At 48.1% G+C, this 21,060-nt stretch overlaps 1 protein-coding gene across 2 annotated transcripts in view; it reads right to left on the reverse strand.

The window, feature by feature from the left end:
- NEURL1B (neuralized E3 ubiquitin protein ligase 1B) overlaps positions 1-21,060 on the reverse strand; it is a gene marked incomplete at both ends in the record, with an annotated part of 95,530 nt that overhangs the window by 19,385 nt on the left and 55,085 nt on the right. Inside the window, one exon of one of the 2 annotated variants that reach the window (XM_082005979.1) lies at positions 12,370-13,169. The exons of the other annotated variant lie outside the window; for it this stretch is intronic. Within the exon in view, the coding sequence (XP_081862105.1) occupies positions 12,370-12,400 (31 nt within the window). Of the gene's footprint in view, positions 1-12,369; positions 13,170-21,060 lie in introns of those variants that run through there. 2 annotated transcript variants of the gene reach the window in all.

Genomic DNA, 21,060 nt, shown 5'->3' on the forward strand with positions numbered 1-21,060 from the left:
TTTCACGCCATTGCTAAGCCACCAGGAGCCCTCACCTGCGCCCAAGCAGTGCCATATGGTCGCGTATTAATGGCATATAAAAGCTCTCTGACTGCAATGGGAGAGCATTGCTTGGAGAACACAAGATGCTCCAACAGTGTCTTATTAGCTTGAGGCAGTGGCTAATAAGGAGGAGCTGCTGGTGGGGCAATACCAGCAGACCCTCCCCAGAGCAGACCCAGCCATGCTGTGAACCTTTCCAAGCCACACAGGCAGCAGCGGGAGCCTCCCCCGGTACGTGAACGGTGTTCGTTGAGTATTGCACAAGGCATAGGCTTGTGCCTAAAGGCCCTGCCCTTTGCTCCTATCTTTCTCACCTGCCTCATGTTGATGCCTCATTTCTCATAGCAGTAACTGCTGGATTTAATTTTTTTCTGCAGCTCCCCGTCCTGTTACAGCAGGGCAGGCCCACGGCATTTTGGATGGGGAGATTTTTTCCTTCTCTTTGTCAGACCTACATGTCCACGTCGGGCGAAGCCCAGATGCAGCCTGTGCACCCAGGGTTGCATGGGGCCACCAGAAAGATGGAGCTCAGCTGGCATGTCTGCCTCCATCACTCCCCACCACCACAGGCCTGGGGCTGCTCCCCAGCGTGGATCCCAGGCAGTGCTGTGTCTACACCCCAAACACTCCCTCTGCCACCAACATGCCTTGCCTGAACACCTCTTTGGGGAAACGGTCACTTCCCTGGAGAAAGAGCATTTCGGGTCCCAAAACCCACAACCCTCCAAGGCAACAGAGTGGTGAGCTGTAAGGCAGCATCACTCCCTTCAGCTACTCTTTCATCGCCACAGAGAGAGACAAGTCACAACTTGTGCTCCCAGCAGCGCTGTTAGCCCCAGGGAGAATGATTACAAAAAAGACGGAGAGCTTTGGAAGAGCGTTGACTCAGTAGGGCAGAGACCCGAGGTGATGAGTCTGCAGTGATCAATGACAGCTGGAGATGCACAACAGCAACCAGTCCAACGTGATGACCTGGCTCAGAACAGGAATACAAGCACAGAAAGGGAAAATACAGGCACATAAGCACAGAAAGGTCCTCAGCACTGACCTACCTAACATTTCTGCCCAGCCCCTCTAGTCCATTGGAAGGGAGGAAACAAGGACTGCTCGATGCAGGGCTGCGTTCAAGACGCAAGAGGCAGGGAGCAAACCAGGGAGGGGGAAAATACAGTCAAAATCCAGAGGCACACAAGGAAAGCTTCTCCCTCCTCCTGGGACTGTCTCATGAGGTTGTACCGTTAATCTCATCTCAAAGGAAAATCTCAGCAACTAGCTAAAGCCTGCCTGACGTAGTTTGGTGATTGATTCTACTGGCGTGTCCCATAGATATCAGTATTTACAGGAGTGCAGGGTTTTTTCACATGTGTATAAACATTTACTAAATAGGAATGCATACAAAAAGTAGGCTTGAAAATAGTTTGGTTTAAAATGAGAAGCGGCTGTGACCCCTCTGGGAGGAGTGTACCTCTGCCCTCTGCTTAGAGATAGTCAGCTGAATGCTTGAAGAGGGTGGGAGAAATAGTAAACATGTTCAGGGAGCTGGGAAGCGAACTATTATTTTTGTTCTGCTTCTAAAACTAGCTTTTAATATTTCTAAGAGCAAGAAGCATTTCAAAAGAAACACGATCCCTCCACACTCAACTTTGAAAAGGGGCTAATTTTTAATCAAAATAAATTTTAAAGGAAAAAAGTGCAAACACTTCTATTAAGTAATAAACTCTGTCTCTTCCACGTGGGGCCAGCATTTCAGGGAGAAAGGGCTTCGCAAAGCATTTTAGTCACTAAGCCTCACAGTGTCCTCGTGAGGCAGATGAGCCGGCAGCGGAGCCGGGAACTCCGAGCCGCGGGGGACCCCCACCCCGGCACCCATAGAAGGGAAATAACCTGCACTGCTATTAGGAAGCGATGGTAACCATCACGTTGCTTGTTTGAGGGAGGAAAGGACTGTTTTAACCAATTCATTAATTATGAATATTAAACAAATCAAGTTTTGAAGTTTCGTTTGTAACGACTCAAACTTCCGCTATTGTTCTGCTCGGTAAAATCAGGCTCTCCAGACAGCATCTGTCAATCTGATTATTCTGTAGTTAAATGAGGGAGAAAAAAAAGTGTTCTCTCTCACCTGAAAAAAGCTATCTGTGCCTTGTAATTATTTCCCTTGATAAATTTAATTTACTTGAGTTTTCCCTTCTAGATCTAGCTGGTCAAGTTAAACTATAAAGATTATTCACGGAAAAGCAACCACAGTTGGTTACTAGGATACAAAAAATCACTTAGCACGTTCCTCCGATGAATAATCCCAGCAGAACACACACAAATTCAATAAATTATGAATTTCTCTCTTACATAAACATTGGGGTTGCAGAGGCATTTCTTGGAACCCTTCAAAATAAATTAATATTTTAATTACTATGCAATAGCAAAACAAACAGAGGGGATAGCCGAGCCTTGCAGGTGAGCTGCATCCTTTGTCTAGACATGAAAGTTATTTTGGAACAAGGCAGGGTGCAAATGGACAGCAGATTCATTATTGCCAGTATCTATGTGCAGACACTGGTATTTGGCACACTCACACGCCTTTCCAAAGCGGATAACGTAAGCAGTAGACTAAGCTAATTTGGAAGAAGGCATTCTTATTTCAGAAAAAAATCTCTCTTCCTGCACAATTCCATGTATGCAAAAGGTCTTACATAAAAGCACTTGTTGCCAGATCTCTGAACCTAGAAGGCGAAGCAGGAGACAAGTTTTCCTACGCTGGCTGGCGGCTGCCAAGCCAGCCCGCACGAGGCCAGCGTCCACAGCGCAGCACAACTGCCGCTGCTGACGGGCAAAACAAACCACAGTCAGACCAAGTCTGCCCCAAGCCACTCAGATATTTTTGGAAACAACACTCAGACTTAAAAGATTGATTTTGGATACTCAACAGCATTTGGTCTTTGTGTGTGTGTGTGTGTGGTTGTACATTGCCCTGTCTTTTCCTAGCCCTCATAATATCCCCTAATAACAGCAGTCCCCAGGTGTGACTCAGTCCAGACTGCTGTTCAAGGCTGTGGTATTTTAAGACACACTATAGGGTCTGTTGGCTAAGATGAGTTTTTATAAACTCTATCGGAGATGGATTTCCTTGGAATTCTGACTTGCGAAGCATCTGTCCTTCTCACCCTCTCCCTTTGATCACATCGGCAGCACAAGCAGTGCTGTTCTGCTGCTGGCAAATCACACAGTAATTGCTATTTAAGACTCACAAATCAGATGTCAGTGTGAAGATCTGCCTCATACTCTTCAGAGGACATCTCCTTTCCAGGAGAGAGCAACCAAAAGGCCTGGCATACTGAAATACCCTCAAGCCTTCTTCCATGCAAGCGCAGGGAAGCTCCACCGGCATCAAGCTTTACCCCCTGCACACATGGTCTCCATGTTCAACTGTTATTTTTCAGCCCTCTCTGCCAACAAGGCTCTCGTGCAGACCCTGTGCCGTGTCCCCGTGTCCCCGCAGGCTCGTCCCCAGCCCATCCTGCACAGGGCTCCAGCCAAGGGGCACTGTGCTCCTGAGCAAATCCAACGCTGATTGTCAGATAAAAGCCAAGCCACTTAAGCACCCTTTCCATTGTGTAGTTTGTCCCCATGAACGATGATATGAAAGTTATCTCTGTTTTAAAAGCCAGCACAACGCCCACTGCACAATACACCAGCTAACGCTCTTTATCACTAAAAGAAAAGCAACAGCCAGTTAGTAAATTATTTCACCTTTCATCCTTAGAAACCCTTTCACTGTGCAGGACAAAGTAATCAAGAGTTTTTGATGGCACCCCAAGGAAAGCACCACCAAAGAACAGCCCTTTAAAGAGTCATTTCTTGGGGGCACACCTCTGTCAGGAGCCCGTGGGGCTTATCTAGCTCACCTTTACCCTCTGATGGGACCAGCTCTACTAATGCCCCTCCTAGCTGATGAATAACAAACTTGTTCTCTAAAGACCTCCAGTGATACAGATATTCCAGTTTACTGTACTCCACCAAGGCTTTCCTTTGATGTTGACCTGCCCAGCGCTCTTTTGGAGAGCACGTGCTCAGAGGTCCTGGTCCTGTCTCCTCCCATAAAACCCTATAATTCTCAGTAGCCTCTTAGCTGCTCCTCTTAGCTGTAATTTTCACCACCATCAGGACACAAGACCAGACAGATCTCAAGGGACCAGTGTTTTCTGTTACCAATAAAAAAAAGCTCTATCCAACCGTGTCAAGGTCAAGACCCCAAGAAATAGCAATTTCCCTTCATTAGGAATTACGCTTTCAACCTTAGCATCATGCTGAGGGAGATAACTTCTGAACTCCACTCCATAAATTACAGAACATGTTAAACTGAGAAGCTGGTGCTCCAGTGAGACCAAAACAGATAACAGGCTGAGAAAAGCTGTTGCCACAGTGCTAGTTATCGCTGAGGAAAGAGAGATAAACCTCAATGAAGTTATTTCATTTCTGCTGCCAAATGGGATATTCTATCTTTTATCTTTGGCTTGCCAAAGTAGGGCTTGGCAGATTTAACATGCGAGTTATGGAAGAGGGCAAAAATCAAATAACTTTTTTCCCTGACATTTGGAAACCTGATGGAAAATGTTCACTCAGGGAAATTCTCTCTTGACTGACTGTCTTCCCTGTCTTGCTACATGGGCTATGAAAAACAGAGATTTGCTTTTATGTGGTCTATTTATTTCTCCCACATAGCCATAAGACATTATGCCATCAGGAGTGCAATCACAAGAAACCTGGAGTCACAGACAAATGGATGGTTACAATAGCAGAATTCCTAAAGTACAAAAGTCTCATTATTATGTAAATATCCACAGTGAAACAAGAAAACTGAGAAAATGAAACCTGTTATACGCAGCTATCTAGCTGACAACTCTACAAACACAACTGCATCCATTTTTCTCCCTTCAAAGCATCAGTAGCTCTTAAAAAAAAAATCCTAAACGTGATTTCCCTGCTGCACTGATAAGCTTTGAAATGCAGTTAAATGGTTTGTCTTTAGAGAACCTTCCTGTGTAATTCCGGCAGCAAGCAAGAAGTCATTTCTTATCTTCTGATTTGGTTTCTTTACACCAGTCCTGTTGGTGTACAAAGGGAAAAAAACACATGGTTTTGCTGGAGCAGGGAAAGGGATGGGGTCTGATCCTCTCAGTAGGAGATCTCTGAGCTGCTCCACTACCAGAGGTCTGAAAGGACTGAGAAAGAAAAAACTCCTGGGTGAAAAGCAAGCCCTGCTTACACAAAGCAGGGGACGATATCTCCCTGGACACAGAGGGAAAAACAAATTAACAAGCAAGAAATCACTTTCCTCTCCCTCACTCCTCCTCAAAGCCTTGCTTCAACTGCTCAGACATCAGGAATTTAATGTTCCAGCACTAAGTAATTGAGACAATAGGGCATCCAGGTCTGGAAAAAGGGAAAAGCTGGCACAGGTATGCTGAGATACAGCTTTCAACCAGACGTCTCAGTGCCAGTGATTCATGCTTTTTAACACACAGAGGGGAAAAAAAATACAGCCATCATCAAGATATAGAACAACTCAGAGTAAACAGCATCTCCTTCCCACCAAGCGTGTCCTCCCATGGGCACACATCTTATCTAAGGGACCGTTAGGAAGGTGCCCCAGCTAATGCCTCTGCACAGTCCTGCTGTATTTGCAGCATGCAAAGAGGTGGGATTGGGAGGTCTTCAGAGAGGTGGTAGGACCTCACAACCTAAGGGCACTGGGGCCATCAAGTAGACACATGGACCGTTGACTCAGGGTCGCAGGACACAGCAGGTTAGTGACACCAACGGCAAGGGTGGGGAAACTGCTTAAATGAGAAGACGGAACAAAGTATGGAAATGCTCCTATAGCAAAACTTCCTCCAGCTGCCGCAGACAGAAAAGCCTCCCTGAGGTGTGACATGGAGCCAGGTCCCTCCCGACAGGCCTGTGGACTCCCCACCACTTTCTGCGCGTGTTGGTAAGTGAGCGCACGCCTGCCGTCTGGGTAAAGGCTGGAGAACGGTTTGCTGGCCAAGCTGCACTTTGATGCCAGGAAGCCCCAAATGAGCGTGTGGCCAAGGAGCTCATTAGGAGCAGGGAAGGCGCACACCGTGAGTCAGCCGCGCGGTTTGGCTGCAGCGGCAAGAAGCGGCAGCAGGCGCGGGACGCCAAACTGCTCCGGGCACAAGAAAGGAGACAAACAAAGGAGATAAGACAGATGGAAACACAACGAGAAGAGATGGAAGAGATTGCACACACCTTCCCCGTAAGGAAACTCAGGTGGCATCTGACGCGTGTTTCAGGGGATCACACCCGGCCTCATCCCATCTGGCAACTCATGAAGCCACCCCAGCAAACAAGCCCTCGCTCCCGGGCTCTTGCTAGCTCTCCCCCCATCTGGACCAGCAGATTTGCTTCCCTGCTTCTCTCCTGAACCCACCACATCCATCACGGTGACATGCACACTCCACCTTAGGAGAGCCTGCTCTTATTTTAGCTACCAACCCGCACAGGTAGGCTCTGTAAACAGTGCGGTGCGGATGAGAAAGAACATGTTTCCTTTCAAGGCAAACTGGGCAGCAGGACACCGACTGCCCAGAAGTGCAACTCCAAAACTGAGTGAGCTTGCGTGTTAAATCCACTGGAGCTAACAAGGACCAAGGTGCTTATTTGCATTCCTAATTGAAAAGCCATTGGATGTGATACCCAAGGAGGATCCTCACTAGAATGGGAAGAGAAGCACGGCATAAGCTTCAAGGTGACTCATCCTTTTCATGTCAAGTAAACATTAATGCCTGCACATTCAAACTTGACTGCCTAAAGTTAAACACCTTAACCGTACTTAAGCACCTCCATCGGTTGTCAAATTATAACATGCTGGGAGGCTGCAATTTCCTTTGCCTGCGGTGAGGGCTCTCTAAGAGTTTTGCCTACACAATCACAGACTTAGGGGTGTGATTTTAAGCATCTACCGTAGGGTCACATGGTGACACACAGGTCCTTCTGACCTACGGCAATTATCTGAAGAAACGAAAGGGGAAAAGTGCTGTTTGCCAGATATGCTACCTCTTAGTAAAGCAATTCTCCTCTAGAGCGTAAACAATTAAACAGAAGAGAGGGCACCTGCCCAGCACTATCCAGCGTGAGAGTGGAGAGCAACGAAAAGCTTTAATGACACACTTGGCACTGTGCTGCGTGTGTCTGACAGCACACCGGCCACGGGGCATGACACACAGCTCCACTTAGCACCATCTCGATAGGCGATGCCTTCCTGGATTCAAGTACAGTTGTTTCTGCAGTCTCAACAGCCAAGATGCCAATGGTAGCGCTGAATTAATCATGCCAGTTGGCTGCAGCACATTTTTGGGTATGTACTGTGCAAGGCTGGTTAAAGATAGTCCTCAGTATATGATCAACCTGTTCCAGCTCTAAATCACAGGGAAAGCTGAGCAGTTTCACAGGTTTCCTTTTGAAGAGTGGAAAAGCAGACAGCTACAAAAGAAGCACCAAATTAATCTGTTTTTTTGCACGTCTATGACCTTCTTCCCGGCAATGCTTTGTGCCTGCATGTTAATTAATTAACTCTCGTATACCCATGTGAGCCAGTGTTTCCTACCTCCCTTACATACAAAGCAAGACTATGATAAAGCCACTTGCTCAAAGGTCACACAGGGAGTCAGCAACAAAATCAATGACAGACTCTAGAAACCTCAAATCCTGGACTAAAAGGGGCAGGAAAACAGGCAAAATAGGGCTGTTACTGAGGCAGGATTAACACCTGTAATCACAGAGTTGAACCAAACCCAGACCAAAAACTGGTCTGAACAGGTACGTTTTTCACCCAAACCAGAACAACCGGAAGTGTTATTTTGTAGATTTGATGAAGTCAGACTGGAACCAAACCAACCAACTTACTGAACTAATTCCCTGCTCATAACACTGAGAACTCCTCCTACAGTGTATCACTAGCAACAAAACAGGGAGGAGGGACCAGAGAATGAATCTACACAAAAATGCTCCTTCAAGGTGAGATTTTAGCCACTGGAAAAGGCAGAGAGATCTTTTCCCACTACCTTGTCTTTGCTACTTATTTCTTACAAAAGAAGGGAGTATATTATTGTAACAGGCATCAGTATTTTGAAAAGGACAGACAGAAACATCCTCTTTTACCTATGAGCTGTAAGTTCCTGCTGCCCTACGGTAACCGGGACCCTCCGACCATCACTGTTTTGCAACAGATTGGCAGATGGGAGCATCAGCCTGGTGAAGGTCTAAACTTGGGATTTCTGCCTTACGGAGAAAGAATTAATTATTAAAAGCATTTTTCTTAAGAATACAAAATAATTTCTTGAAAGTAAGAAACTGAAGTCACTTCTGCCAGAACAAGCCTTATTCTCCCTTGTGTTTACCAGACACAAATGCCACTCATACTTGGTATTCCTCGCAGTTGTGAGGAAGGCTGTGGGAGAAGCACTGCAATCAGATCCCAGCCGGATTCTTAAAAGGGAATTTGGCTCCATTGTTAAATACCAATGACCCTATTTGGGCCAGGATCAACAACTGGATCCCAACTGGAAAGTCTTTTGCTTGTGCTTTGGCCGGCAAGTGTCTCCTGCCTGCCCTGCCCACCCGTGGCAGCAGCTGTCCACGCTCACCCCGCCACGATGAGCTGCTGAGCACCGCAAGGACACTTGTTGCCTGCCCAACTCTCCTAGACACTGTTCCTTGCTTCTTCCTGCACCTTGCAGCTCCATGTAAGGGCTTTGCTGGGTCAGGGGAATTTCAGCCTCTCCCAGCCTGCTAGTCCTCAAGTATTGCTGGGCTCCCTGCATCTTCATGGGAGGCTTCGTGCCCTCATCTGGCTACTAACCATTTTCTGAGCCCTGTTCAAAGTGTCTGCCAAGGAAAGCAATTTTCACGGAGAAATTAACACCATCCGTGAAGGTGAGGTGCAGATGCACGTCTTGCTGCCTCGCTCACCAGTGAGTTAAGAGAGCAACTCCTCTGCGGAGCACTGCAGGCAAGAGCAGCCGCAAAGCCCTACGTCGGTATGCGACCCATCCACCGCCACCGTCCGCGCGGCCTCCCAGCCCACTCTGCAAGTCTGGACAAGTTCCGCCCATCGGCTGCAATGCTGCACACCTAGTTTATCACCTGTAGGAGACAGAAAAATGGCGTGCCTCAATAATAAAGAATTCACTCTTGCCTAACCACCTGCCCACAAATCGTCTCCAACAATGGGCAATGGTAAGGGGAGGGAGGCAAGAAAGTATTGACATCCAAGCGTAAACTCCCACACTGCACGGGAGATGCAGTGGGAGATTCTCCCACTGGAGATGCAGGAAGGGTCGGCAACGGGCTGGCACCGAGCAGTGGCGGCGGCAGCACCACGGAGGAGCCCGAAGGTGAGGAGGTCCCGCTCACCCCTCCGGGTTCAGGCCAGTCGCAGGAGGCAACCGTCCTGCTAGAGGAATGTGTCGCGTATCATTTAGCTGTCATCTAGATAAGAGCGATTTCCACCACCACCTCAGGACCGTTGTTAAGCGTATCTGACACATCTCAGTTCTTTTCCATTCAAATGCCTCCTCAAGCGGTTCAAATATAGAAGCTGCCTTTCATTAGCTCTAGCCTATTACTCATTTCAATACCACTCTGGTTAGAAACCTCGCTGTTAATTTGACGAAGCCTTCAACCATTGTGTGTTAACCATCAGATACTTGGCAAACACAAGTTTCCCAAGCTCCCGATACAAATTTCTCCAGCACCGATAGCGTGTGCTCTTGTATCATTCCATGGAAATACGGAGAGAAAGGGTGAGGCTGTTCAAGAATTTAAAGATGCAACAAGCACAGAAAACATATTTGAACAAATTTAGGTATAAAAATGAGTTGAACTGTGTTCAATAGGATTTAAAATTGAATTCCACTATTTGAGAATAGTATTTCCATCTCTATATAAAACCTGAATTTTTGATTGTTTGGCTTTTCCAGGAGCCAAATGATGAAGGTCCCTCCACATTTCCTCTACATTTGATCAGAATGGAAAGACATTTTCCACCTTGACCTATTTATGGTGAACAAAACGACAAAAGGCAAACAACATCTGTAGGCTTCTACAGTTAATCAGTTTAACACAACAGGTCGGCAAATTTTAGTTTGAGGGTGTTCTGTTTGGTGTGGTTTTTTTAATAAATTACTTCAGCCCCTGGGACAGAGGAGAGCAACTCCTCTGTTAGTTAAAATGAGAGCGAAAGTGCATTGCTCAATCTGCCAGGATAAAGAAAGAGGTGCATTTTGGACAAAGAAGAGGAAAGACTTAATTCTGATTGATTACCTTTGAGTAACTCTAAACAGCCATAGCATTTATAAATAGGATTTCATCCAGCAATTCAGTCTTCTGGAAAAACTTTATAATTTTAAAAAGGACTGTTCCAAGAACAGTTCTAAACCTGCTTCCCTCCGCAATGCCATTTGGATAATGAAAGACAAACAATGCATCCGAGCACATCGATATGAAAAATTGCTGAGTTGTGTCCAACTTGAAAAAATAAGTTTATAAACTTCCAAATTGCAAACGTCCAAAATCTCATCTGCAGCTACAGGTTAACAGCTTCTTTTGACTGTCATTACTCTGTAAAAACTGAACACAGCTGAATTTGGGGAAAAGACACATTTTCAGCATCTTCCAGCACATTAGCAAATGGTGTTCAGGTGTCTTGCATGTTTTTTGCCTTGTGCAATTTGACAAATGTTTGCAAATGGACTATCCCCAGCAAAGCAATCCTTACAGATGGTCTCCACCTGGCAGGACAGGACCAAGATTTTCTAGGCCACCAGAACAACGTTGGAGTTGGGAGGTCTACATAAATCAAGGCTTCAGTTTTTTCCATCAAACTTTTCCTCTTTCTTAACAACTTCTTTTGAAAGCACCGCTAGGAACACTTTAATCACAGAACTGCAGCACAACCGATGTCATCCCTTTTTTTAAATTCACGTGTGTAAGGCTGTGCACATGAAGGCTGCTCAGGAGAGACTGTTCTAGCAATAGGCAGAACGGCTGATACAACTCTCAGCCTTCTGGAGCAGAGCTCACAGCTAGATCCCACATGCCAGCGGGTACAGATATTTTTTCTTTGGGAAGTCCTAGCCTTACGAGGGTAACCTCCCCTGACCCAAGGATATTTCCCTAGCTCTCCCAGGTTTTTTGCATGTGCCCCTTGATTTTGCCTCTAACCGAAAAGCCAACCCACAACATGAATTTTCTCCAAGGTCATGCACTCCTTACAATGACTTTATTTGCCAGTTGCTGAGGTATTTAAAAAAATGAAAACTTCCTTATTGTGAAAGGAGCTAATTTCCCATTTAAATGTAATAGAGAACGAGAGGAGATGCAGCTAGAAATCTAATCACAGGTTCACAGCTAAACCACAAGCCTAGCAGCTTTCCTTTGTGCCTTGAAGATCCCAAGCACCCTCTTTTTGCAAAGACAATATATGGCACATCCAAATGCAAATCAACTCCTCTCTTTATTCCTATATTCAGTTCCCTGGCTGATTACAGGGAGGCATGTGTGTATGTTCAATAGGTCCTCCTGCTTCTTTAAATAAGTTTAATAATACCCTTTTTATTTATGGGAGCCCAAAGTACAAAGGATGCAATGCAGGAGCTCTGCAAGAGCAGAAAAGAAAGGAAAAGAAAACAAAACTATCTGACGATACAGACTGGCAAGGGCTCAGTAATTCAATACTGTTGATTCTATAGAGACCAACTGCTTTTATTATGCACCGACTCTCTGAGGAGGAAAAAGCGCCACAACTATGAACTTGCGAAGGAAAAGAATCTGTGCATCTCTTGTGTAAGAGCAGGATTCGCTAAAGAGGCAGCTTAAAACCAGGGCAGTCTACCAAACACTTCAGACCTGCTTTCAAATAGTTTCCTTCTGCTGACTCTGAATAACTAGCGTCTCTCCACGTTAAAAAGTTGCCTTTTTTTTTTTAAAAAAAAAGGGGGAAATGAAAAAGCCCCTAAAAGGATTCGAGGGAAAGGCAGGGGCTTACAGCAGCCAGAGCAGCTCCACTTCACCCGCTTTGGCCGCTCCTACACGGGCGAAGCCGTACCCCGCCGCTGAGCATCACCGCCTCGCTGCCCGTCACGGTGGCGACCATTAAAAAGAATTTAAAAGCTGCTGAAATATCCGCTTGTCCCGGGTCGCTCCCTCCGCCGCGCCCCAGCAGCATCTCCCGGGAGCGGACGCGCCCCGCGCGGGGCAGCGCAGCCCCCGCGCCCACCGCCGCCGCCCCGCTGCCCCCGCCGGTACCTGCCAGGGTCTTGTGCACCGTGTTGCCCATCGCTCCGCTCGGCGGCGCGGCGGAGCCCGGGGCCGCCCGGCGCTGGCACGGCCATGGACAGCGCCCGCCTCCCGCCGCCGCGCCGCGCCCGGCCCGCCCCCCGGGGCTGCCCCGCCCCCGGGACCGCCCCCCGGCACCGCCCCCCCGGGCCCCGGTGCCTTTCCGGGGCTGCGGGTCCGCCGTAGCGGCAGCAGGCGGCCGGGGCTGTGGGTGAACACGGGCCCGGCTCTTTCCGGGAAGGTCCACCGACCCCAGGAAACCACCTTCCGCCTCTCTCCTAGAATAAAACTAAAAAAAAAAAAAAAAAAAAAACCACAAAAAAAAAACCCAAGAAAAGAAAAAAAGAAAAAAAAACCCTTCTTTCTCCCTCAGAAAAATTAATGGTGTGGAGAGGAGGAGGGCACGGCTGGCAATTCCAGCCTTATCCTCAGGAGAGACCCTTTCTATCAGCAAAACCTTCCCAAAGGGTACAAGCTGCGCTGCGAAACGCTGGGTGTCGATAAACCCAAGCTCTTTTCCCCTCCATGCCATTTACTTACAGGGTGACCTTGGATAAGCCACTTTGCGTCTCGGTGACACGGCTTCCCCATCTGGGAATAGAGGGTATTAGCAGGAGTGTTGTGTTGGTAAATTCGCTATTAGTTTGAAGCACACCGATACCATGGTGACGGAGGACACCTCAGCCTGAAGCACAGTATTGACAAGATTTGCCTCACCATTTCTCTCTGCTGATCTCAGACGTAAAAGCATGTTCACAGCCCCATTAGAGAAGGGCAAGGGCTTCCTTCCTCCTCGCGCTTGTGCTGCTGAGGGGTGATGTAGCCAAGCCTTTCTTCTCCAAGGCAGTTTTCATACTTTTAAGAATGGAGAAACGGGAACATCAGAGCTACAAAATGTGCTGCAGCCAACACACTGGGCTGCTGCCGCGGTGCACAGTGTTCGGGAAAATCCACTGTGTCCCTTAGCAGAAGTCAATCTGTGGACTACCACATGTCCTTAGACAAAAAAAAGTGGAAAGAAAGGGAGAGCCAAGCACCAGTAGCTCAATGGCCTGGCAGAGATCAGGCTCTGATCTATTGTAGGGAAGCTAAAATAACAAGCCTTTAATCTCTCGGTCGTGTTGAATGGGTCAAGGATGGCTCAGGACATGAGAGGGGACAGAAAAACCTAGTTTCCAGTATTTTTTGCCATTGTATGGCTTTGTTAAAAATGGGATTATTGAATGAGACACCAGCAGCTGTTTTTAAAAGCACTTGCACCCATCTGCTGTCTTCTTAGGTTCCTTCCTTCCTGTCTTCTTAGGTTAGCATATGTCTCCCACTGTCTTTGGTGCCCCGAGCTCTGAACCACATGCAGGAGCTGTCAGAGGGCAGGAGCCAGGGCACCGATGCACCGTGCTCCCCTTCAGGGAGAAGGGAGAGGGGAGCAATGTCATCCTCTTCACACCGAGGGGAAAGCCCTTGTTTCGCTAGACAGCGGGGAACGCGAGGCTTTGCCTAATCCTGGCTGGTTTTCCTCAGCAGGGAGTGGTAGTTGTTATTTTAGGGCTTAAATGAGCCTTAAAAAAACAGAGGCGACAGAGGGGGTTCTCTGCAGCTGGGTCTCCGCAGCTGCCTGAGGGCTGCCAGGGCAGCTCATGTGCGTGCCACGTGTGGGCTACGTGCCACCGCCCCGGGGGCTGCCCGGGAGACGCGCCAGGTCCCTCCTTCCACACCCCGACCACACCAGCCCACAGGCGGTCGCTGCCTGTCCCAAGGGTGTTCCAGCCCTTCCTCCTCCCTAAAAAATGAGGTAAAAATAGAAGACAATAAAATGGAAATGCACATCCTTAGGACATGGAGGCAGCCTCCAGGAATGCAATCAACGCTCCTACTTCTTGGCATTGTAAAAATGTAGAGTTCGTTAAAATAACCCGCTTCACACAATGCAAAACAATAAGCATGAGAAATAGTTCAGCGAGGACGACTTCAGCCCCCCCAGAAACCACACTGAGAAAGTACAAGAGAACCAGAAACCGACGCTGAGCGGGAACGGAAAGGCAATGCAAAGTCACTGCTCAGCCTGGAGAAATGCAGAAAGGAAACCGACTGTCCCGAGCAAGGAACCACAAATGAAAGCTCATTAGCATGTTAATAACCTTTCCACTTCAGCAAGTTTTGATAACTATTGATAACACACTTCAGTAATTTCTTCTGTAAGCCTGACAGATGGCTGCTTCTCTGAAGAAATCCCCTTCCCTCTCACCCTGATTTTGATCAAGGGACAGGATGACCTGCATGTGTGTATCATTTGCTTTGGTATCTGCATTTTCACTTACAGCTATAAAATAGTAATATCATCTAAGCGCCTTCCTAGTATTTTTTATTACTATATCTTGAGCCATTTTGCAGACAGGGTAAGTGACATTATCCTCATTTTATAGTTGATGAAACCAAGGCACAAGGAACCCGGGAGAGATGAACAAGGTCACCCCGTTGGCCATCAGCAGACTTGGGAACAGAGGACCCACAAAAGACTGACTGTGTAGGATCCAGCTCACAGAATCAGACACTTTTAGCTGTGCACACTGTACTGCTGCTTCTCCCTCTGTGTTTTCTGTGGCCCCCCCTAACAAATCCATCTCAGTGGGATCACTGGAGTAAGATCAGGGTAATACCATGCAAGGGAAAAGTCTCTGAAAGGCGTTCTGTATTACACGGATGTCAGGCATCTGCTTCCCAGCTCACTTTAATCACCTCTAAATCTTACTGTGCGTGGACGTGTACCCAGGCCTTTAAAATACGGGACAAAAAAAGAAGAGACAAATTTCTTTCTGACTCAAAAATGTGATGAATTCCACCTGAGGCTTGTCACAGACATGCGATACAAACCCTCCCATACCCGTGTACACAGACCAGACCTCTCAGGAGAGGGTATGGGCTGTACTGACTGTTAGCAGTCACATAAACACACTCCTATAAAAATGTAATGTTTCCAGAGATGCAAATAGCTTACAAAGAACAACTAAATCTCCACTGATTGATACCAGACTGAGGTGTAACTCTTATGGCATCAAACTGGTTGCAGTGTCTTTGTAAAACCCTTGGGGGCTCGAGTTTTGGGGAATGAAAGACGTTAGGAGATGTAAGGTATCGCTGTTAGCAGCTGCCATTCTTGTCTATCTAACAGATGGCAGTAAATAATGGCAGACTCATCTCTTTCAGCGACAGTGAGATAAAACACTGGAAAATCCGTCTGTCTTTCCCCCTTCAGGGCAGCAAGCCCTCTTGTGCTTGAGCGGCGCAGTCTCCTCCGATCCCCGTGGCACCGTGGGGTACACCTTCCCGTGCCCGCAGAGCAAGGCTGCAGTTGCTCCTGCTGCTGGCCGCCTCCCAGCGAGCCCCAGTTTTCCTCCTCCACTCTCAAACTGGACAGTTCTGTCTTGTTCACAGCTGAGTTCCACTGAAAACCTGTGGACCTCCCTAAATCTTTCTCTTTTACCGAAGGCCAGATTGCTCCTTGCAGACATTTCCCTCCAGAGCTGTGTCTAACCCTGCTCCACAGCCTGGGGGCTGCCAGCTCTCACTCTGGTTTCACACCCCTGCACCTTCAGTTCTTTTTTTCTTTTCCCTGTGACTCTAATCTGAGTAGATGCTTGGAGCATCCATTTCTCTCTCAGCCCCATCTGTCTGGAGCACTGAGACTGTCCAAACCACTTCCACTTCCATCACATCTCACCTTGAAACCTCCCTCTCCCTCCCCTACTTAGCAGGAGCTCCCTGGGAATTCTCAGAGACTGCAGATGAAAGATACCCTGGAAAAATACGTGAGTCGACTGCACAAGCCTACAGTGCTCTTCCAGCCTGCAAATACCATCATGTCTAAAAGAGTGCGGTTACTCTGACTTGTGCATCAGTGACACACAATACATCTTCTTCAACAAGTACATAGCCAGCACGGATGCACTAAGCAGCATCACAGAAATAATTCCTTCCTACTGACACGTGCACAGCAAAAAACTCATTTTTGTAGCTGTGCTGAATGGTGTTAAGTGCTTCCCCCTATAGAAGTCATGCTCTCACCAGCACCTTGTGTTTCCTTTCCTCATCCTACTGACTCAGGTGACTGTCCAGGGGAGAGCAGATTTTACTGATAAAAGCAAATGTTACTTATGTCCCAACTTCCCAGCCTCTGCACCTCACCTATGGAAGGAGAGTACTAATAAGCCTCACTCCTACTTAGGAGAAAAAAAAAAGCTGTTCCCTGAATTCCCATAATACACATTTAAAGAGGTATTTGTTTAGGAGGGATGCATGTATGGAGCATACTCCAGCACCGCACAAAGCCATCCTGCCACCCACGCCTTCCAACTGCTGAAGGCAATTACTTTCCTCCCCTGCTCTCAGCATTAGCACAGGATGCGCCAGGTCTCCACAGGTCACAAACAGAAACTGGTTTTTACTTTCCTTTTTTTTTTCCTGTAAGAAATCAAGGGAAGCAGGAGCTTCCAGTGCAACAGTAGGAAAATCTTCCAAAGAGCTTCTTGAACTGGCCTTGACTGTGCAGCAATTGAAGCTGTTTCCTGATCCGAGTCCCTACTGCCTGCTGGGGATTTGGCTGCCGTGAGGCTTATTTATCCAAAGCTGGGGAGATTAAACCACATTTTCTGGGAGATAGGGCGGAATGGTGTTGGGCCAGAGGTGTCCCATGGGATCTGACGCAGACAGGGAAATGCAACCCGCAGAGATGGACCGGTCCCATGGTCAAGCAAGACCTTCGCGGCTTCAAAAGAAGCCGTGACCATCTGCCCTGACCACGCTTCTATATTCAAAGTGCAGCAAGTGGCTATGACGTGCACCAGCCATGCAGCGTATGGAAAAGCGATCTCTGATGAGATGCCAAAGCAACTCTCAGCCGGAGAATGTGTGGGCATTCCTGGCAAAGAGGACTCCAGGATGGATTCCTCAGCTGCAGGAATTACAGTCCAGGCAGAAAGAAGAAAAGGAAACAGTGAAACCACAGTGCAGCAAAACACCGTTTGGTGTTATTCGCACAAGCCACGTCCCAAATGGCTTCAGTAAGTATAATAACACAGTCCCCAAACGGCAGCGGAGGCAGTCACAAAGGGCAGAAGCCGGGGTTGCAGCAAGGACAGCAAGGCTGCGGGGAGGAGCAAGGAGAGTGGGGCCAGCAGAGAGGAGGCATCAACGGGGAAACTCGGTGAAAGCATCTTTTTCTAGGAAGTGTGGTTGGGCTGGTTGTTCTGCTGTACTATTGCTTTAGATAAACAGCGCTTTCTTTCCAGAGAATCCAAAAGCACCACCTTGGGTCATTCCCCACCCTTTCTTTCCATAGGGCATGGGGAGAAGAGGGGCTTCTGGCAACGACCGAACACAGGTCCAACCCTGCAGCCCCGCAGGCACCAGCACTGCTGGGACATGCCCCATCTGCAAGTCCCAGACAAATGCCCTTTCCTTCGGCGGGGGTGGAGGGTGGGCTGGACCCATGTAAGGAAGAATTTCCAATTTAGAAACAGACAGAGGCAGTTCCTATTATCGTTAGTGGAATGTCAGCATCTCTGGTCCCAAGCACCACTGTCAACAAACAGGCTCACAAATGTTCCTTCAGCATCAGCCAAAATAAAATCCATGAAAGCATCTATAACTCAGCATTCACTACACACATAACAAGCTCTCCTTTTTCTTTTTAAATCCAGTCTTGTCCACGTAATTTTAACATAAAGGAACTGGTTGTGGGCTGTGTTATCAAATGAGTCATCATTTTATGTGACAGTGTAATATGATTTAGAGAATTCTTGGCACACCAGTATGGATTATGCGTTATAATCTCTTAATTTGGACTACTAGTGCCGTGCGGCAGTGACTGGCGCGGGAGGGAAGGAGCGGGTTATCTGAATTACCATCCTACCTCTGCTCCTGCTTTGCTGTGCGACCTTCACAAATTAGTTGCCCTCCTTCTGCCTTACTTTCTTCATCTGCAAAGCAGAAACAGGCCTGCATTTTACAGCAGGGTTAACTAGTGTTCGCCCAAGAGATCTGAAGAACATTACATAACTGCAAATTATTCTATTAATAAGGGAAAAAAAGCAGGAGGACTTTGTCTCGGATGCAACAGGCTGATCTTGGGAAGTACTATCAATTACCAGGGCACATTCTATGGCTGCTGTGTATCAGTCACAAGCTAATTGGAGATAACGAATGATTTTTAGACACACGAGTAATAGGAAGTGCTAACAGGAAATCTAGAGATTTGCAAACTGGGACTCTTCAGAAAATGAGCATAATTTCTGATAAACATTGATATGCAGAAGATAAATAAGAATGCTTGAGGAAACCCCTCTCCCATCCCCCAAATATTGCATGGTAATGTAATACTGAGAAGCAGCGTTGGGTCAACATCCCTGGAACTGAGACCAGTTATTATTTGCTGATGGGGAAACCCAGGAAGGGGCAGCTGAAGGAGGACCTGCCGCCTCCGGGGCAGGAGCTGTGTGGGGCAGGCAGGGTGATGAGCAATTAGGATGATGAGCAGCCGCCCTGGAGGACATGGAAGTGTGTGTGAATCAGGAGCTGTGGACACTTGTCCACTTCAGGCGGGACTAAAAGTACCAGAGTCCGTTTACCCTGTCCCACTTGTCAGAGCGGAAAAGTTTGGGATCAGAGTGTGCTCCGGAGATCCAAATAAATAAACCCAGAGCCTAACATCTGCAACTGTTACTCCTGACCCCCCTAAGCTTTCCATTCCCTCTGCTTTTGGTAAATATAAACTGGCCCATATTTAGCAAAGGGTCACTAGGCAGGGAGGAGACTGGGTACCCATTTCCAAAGCTATCCCATTCCTTTCAGCTAACTGCTTTCTGAGTCCATGAAGCCTGGCTTTGCACCATTCAGTGTAGCCCCTGGTCTGGTAGGTCTGGTGTTAGCAGGGAGCAGTATTTCTACAGGCAAGGAGGATGCATTTTATAAGACACAAATACCATGCGAAGAATTTTGGGCGACTGAGAAATCCTCCCCAGAGAGAAAAAGAAATCCATCCAGAAGAAATTAAAAAACCCACAATCTACATTTTCTGGCAGGAGGGTTTCTTCTGAGCTCTTTCAAAAGCAGCATGCTGCTGCCAAGGCGAAGCTGTCAGAACTGGGATGCATCTGGGGTAGAAAACTGGCCTTTCCTGGGGCTGACTAAGGAGCAAGCTTTTCCTAGTAAAGGAAGGGAGGTCAGTGTGACAGCAAAGCAGGCAGACAGCAATGGGTGGCCTCTGGGAGCTCTTTAGGGAAGGGATGACAAGCGAGAAACACAAACAGAGGACATCTGCCCGTGCTTTGAGCTCTCTCACCTGTTATGCATTTTCCCAGACAGGGCAATGACTGAACGGACACTTTTAAATGCAGTAGCTGATAATATTTTATATCTTAGGAGCTCATGAGGGGAAAAAAACCAAACCAAAACCCACATATACTGACACCTCTAACATCTTCTGAACATGGGATCAACTTCCTAAGTCGCTACTTGGGAATTATTCTCTTGAAATGAAATAGGAAGAGGGGGAAAAGAGATGGAGAAATGCTGGATAACACAGAAAACTATCAAGGAAAAAAAATCTTTCACTTCTTGCTCGACCTTCCCATTGTTTTCACGTGTATTGTAGCAAAAGGGAGTTGACCCCTGATGGCTCATAGTTAATTTATAAGCGGGAAGCTCTATGCCCAGGGGATGCTTGTGCTGCCATACCAGGTATCCAGGCACAAAGCCATTGCCTGATGGGCTTCAGGAGAGCATGGTCCAAGAGGCAGAGCACAGCCCACCAAAACCCTGCACCTCTGCTCGGCTGGACCTACCATGCCAGGGCTGCGCAGGGGACTGCACGCGGCCATCCGCCAGCACGTCACCGTGGAGGAAGAACGCATGCAGGGGCCAGCGAGGCGGATAGAGTATCCACGTAGAAACGAGCAAAGCCTTTTGTTCTGCACACCTCCTGCGTTTCATTCAGCGCACCCAGCACAAGCGAGGCGAGAGATGAGTCAAAGCCCTCACGACGGATGTGCCTCTCCAAGGGCTCAGCCGCGGTGCCCCTGGTTACAGTGAGATCAGCACCTGCCTCACCGCTGCGCCTCTGCGCCATGCCGCCCGCGCGCTCGCCCCCGCTGACTGCACGCCATGCTCGGCAAAGGAGCCTGCACCCCACCGCCCGTGCCTGCTTCACCCGGGCTGCTGGGGGGGAGGGAATCACCGCGACGTTTGTCTGGGATTGCAGAGCCGCCCATGGGGATTTCTGGAGAGAACCTGCACCAACGTGAGAGCAGGCTCAGGTTGTCCCACAGCCACAGCGCTGCTCTTGGCCTGGGGTTCACATTTGCTCAAACAGGCACCATAAGGATTTCCGTAGAGTCTAACAGCTCTTCTCTGGGGGCTTTCCTAGAGGAGGAGACCCTCAGGCAGCAGCCCCAGCTAGCAGAAAACGTACCTTTGGCTGAGGGATTCAGGTTCGTCCCTCCTGTAGGCTCTTCCCCTTAGCTCCCCTCGAGGAGGGGGCCACACAGAGCATCATTTCTGCTGGTACCCCAGTGCTGCATGAAGGCCACTGGCTCGGGCAGCAGGAGGGCTCCCTGGGGGACAAACGTGGTAGCTCCCCAGGGTGGCCAGCTACCAAACCCTCCTTCC

The sequence above is a fragment of the Phaethon aethereus genome (assembly GCF_964289735.1).
Source record: "Phaethon aethereus genome assembly, chromosome: 14".
Lineage (NCBI taxonomy): Eukaryota > Metazoa > Chordata > Aves > Phaethontiformes > Phaethontidae > Phaethon > Phaethon aethereus.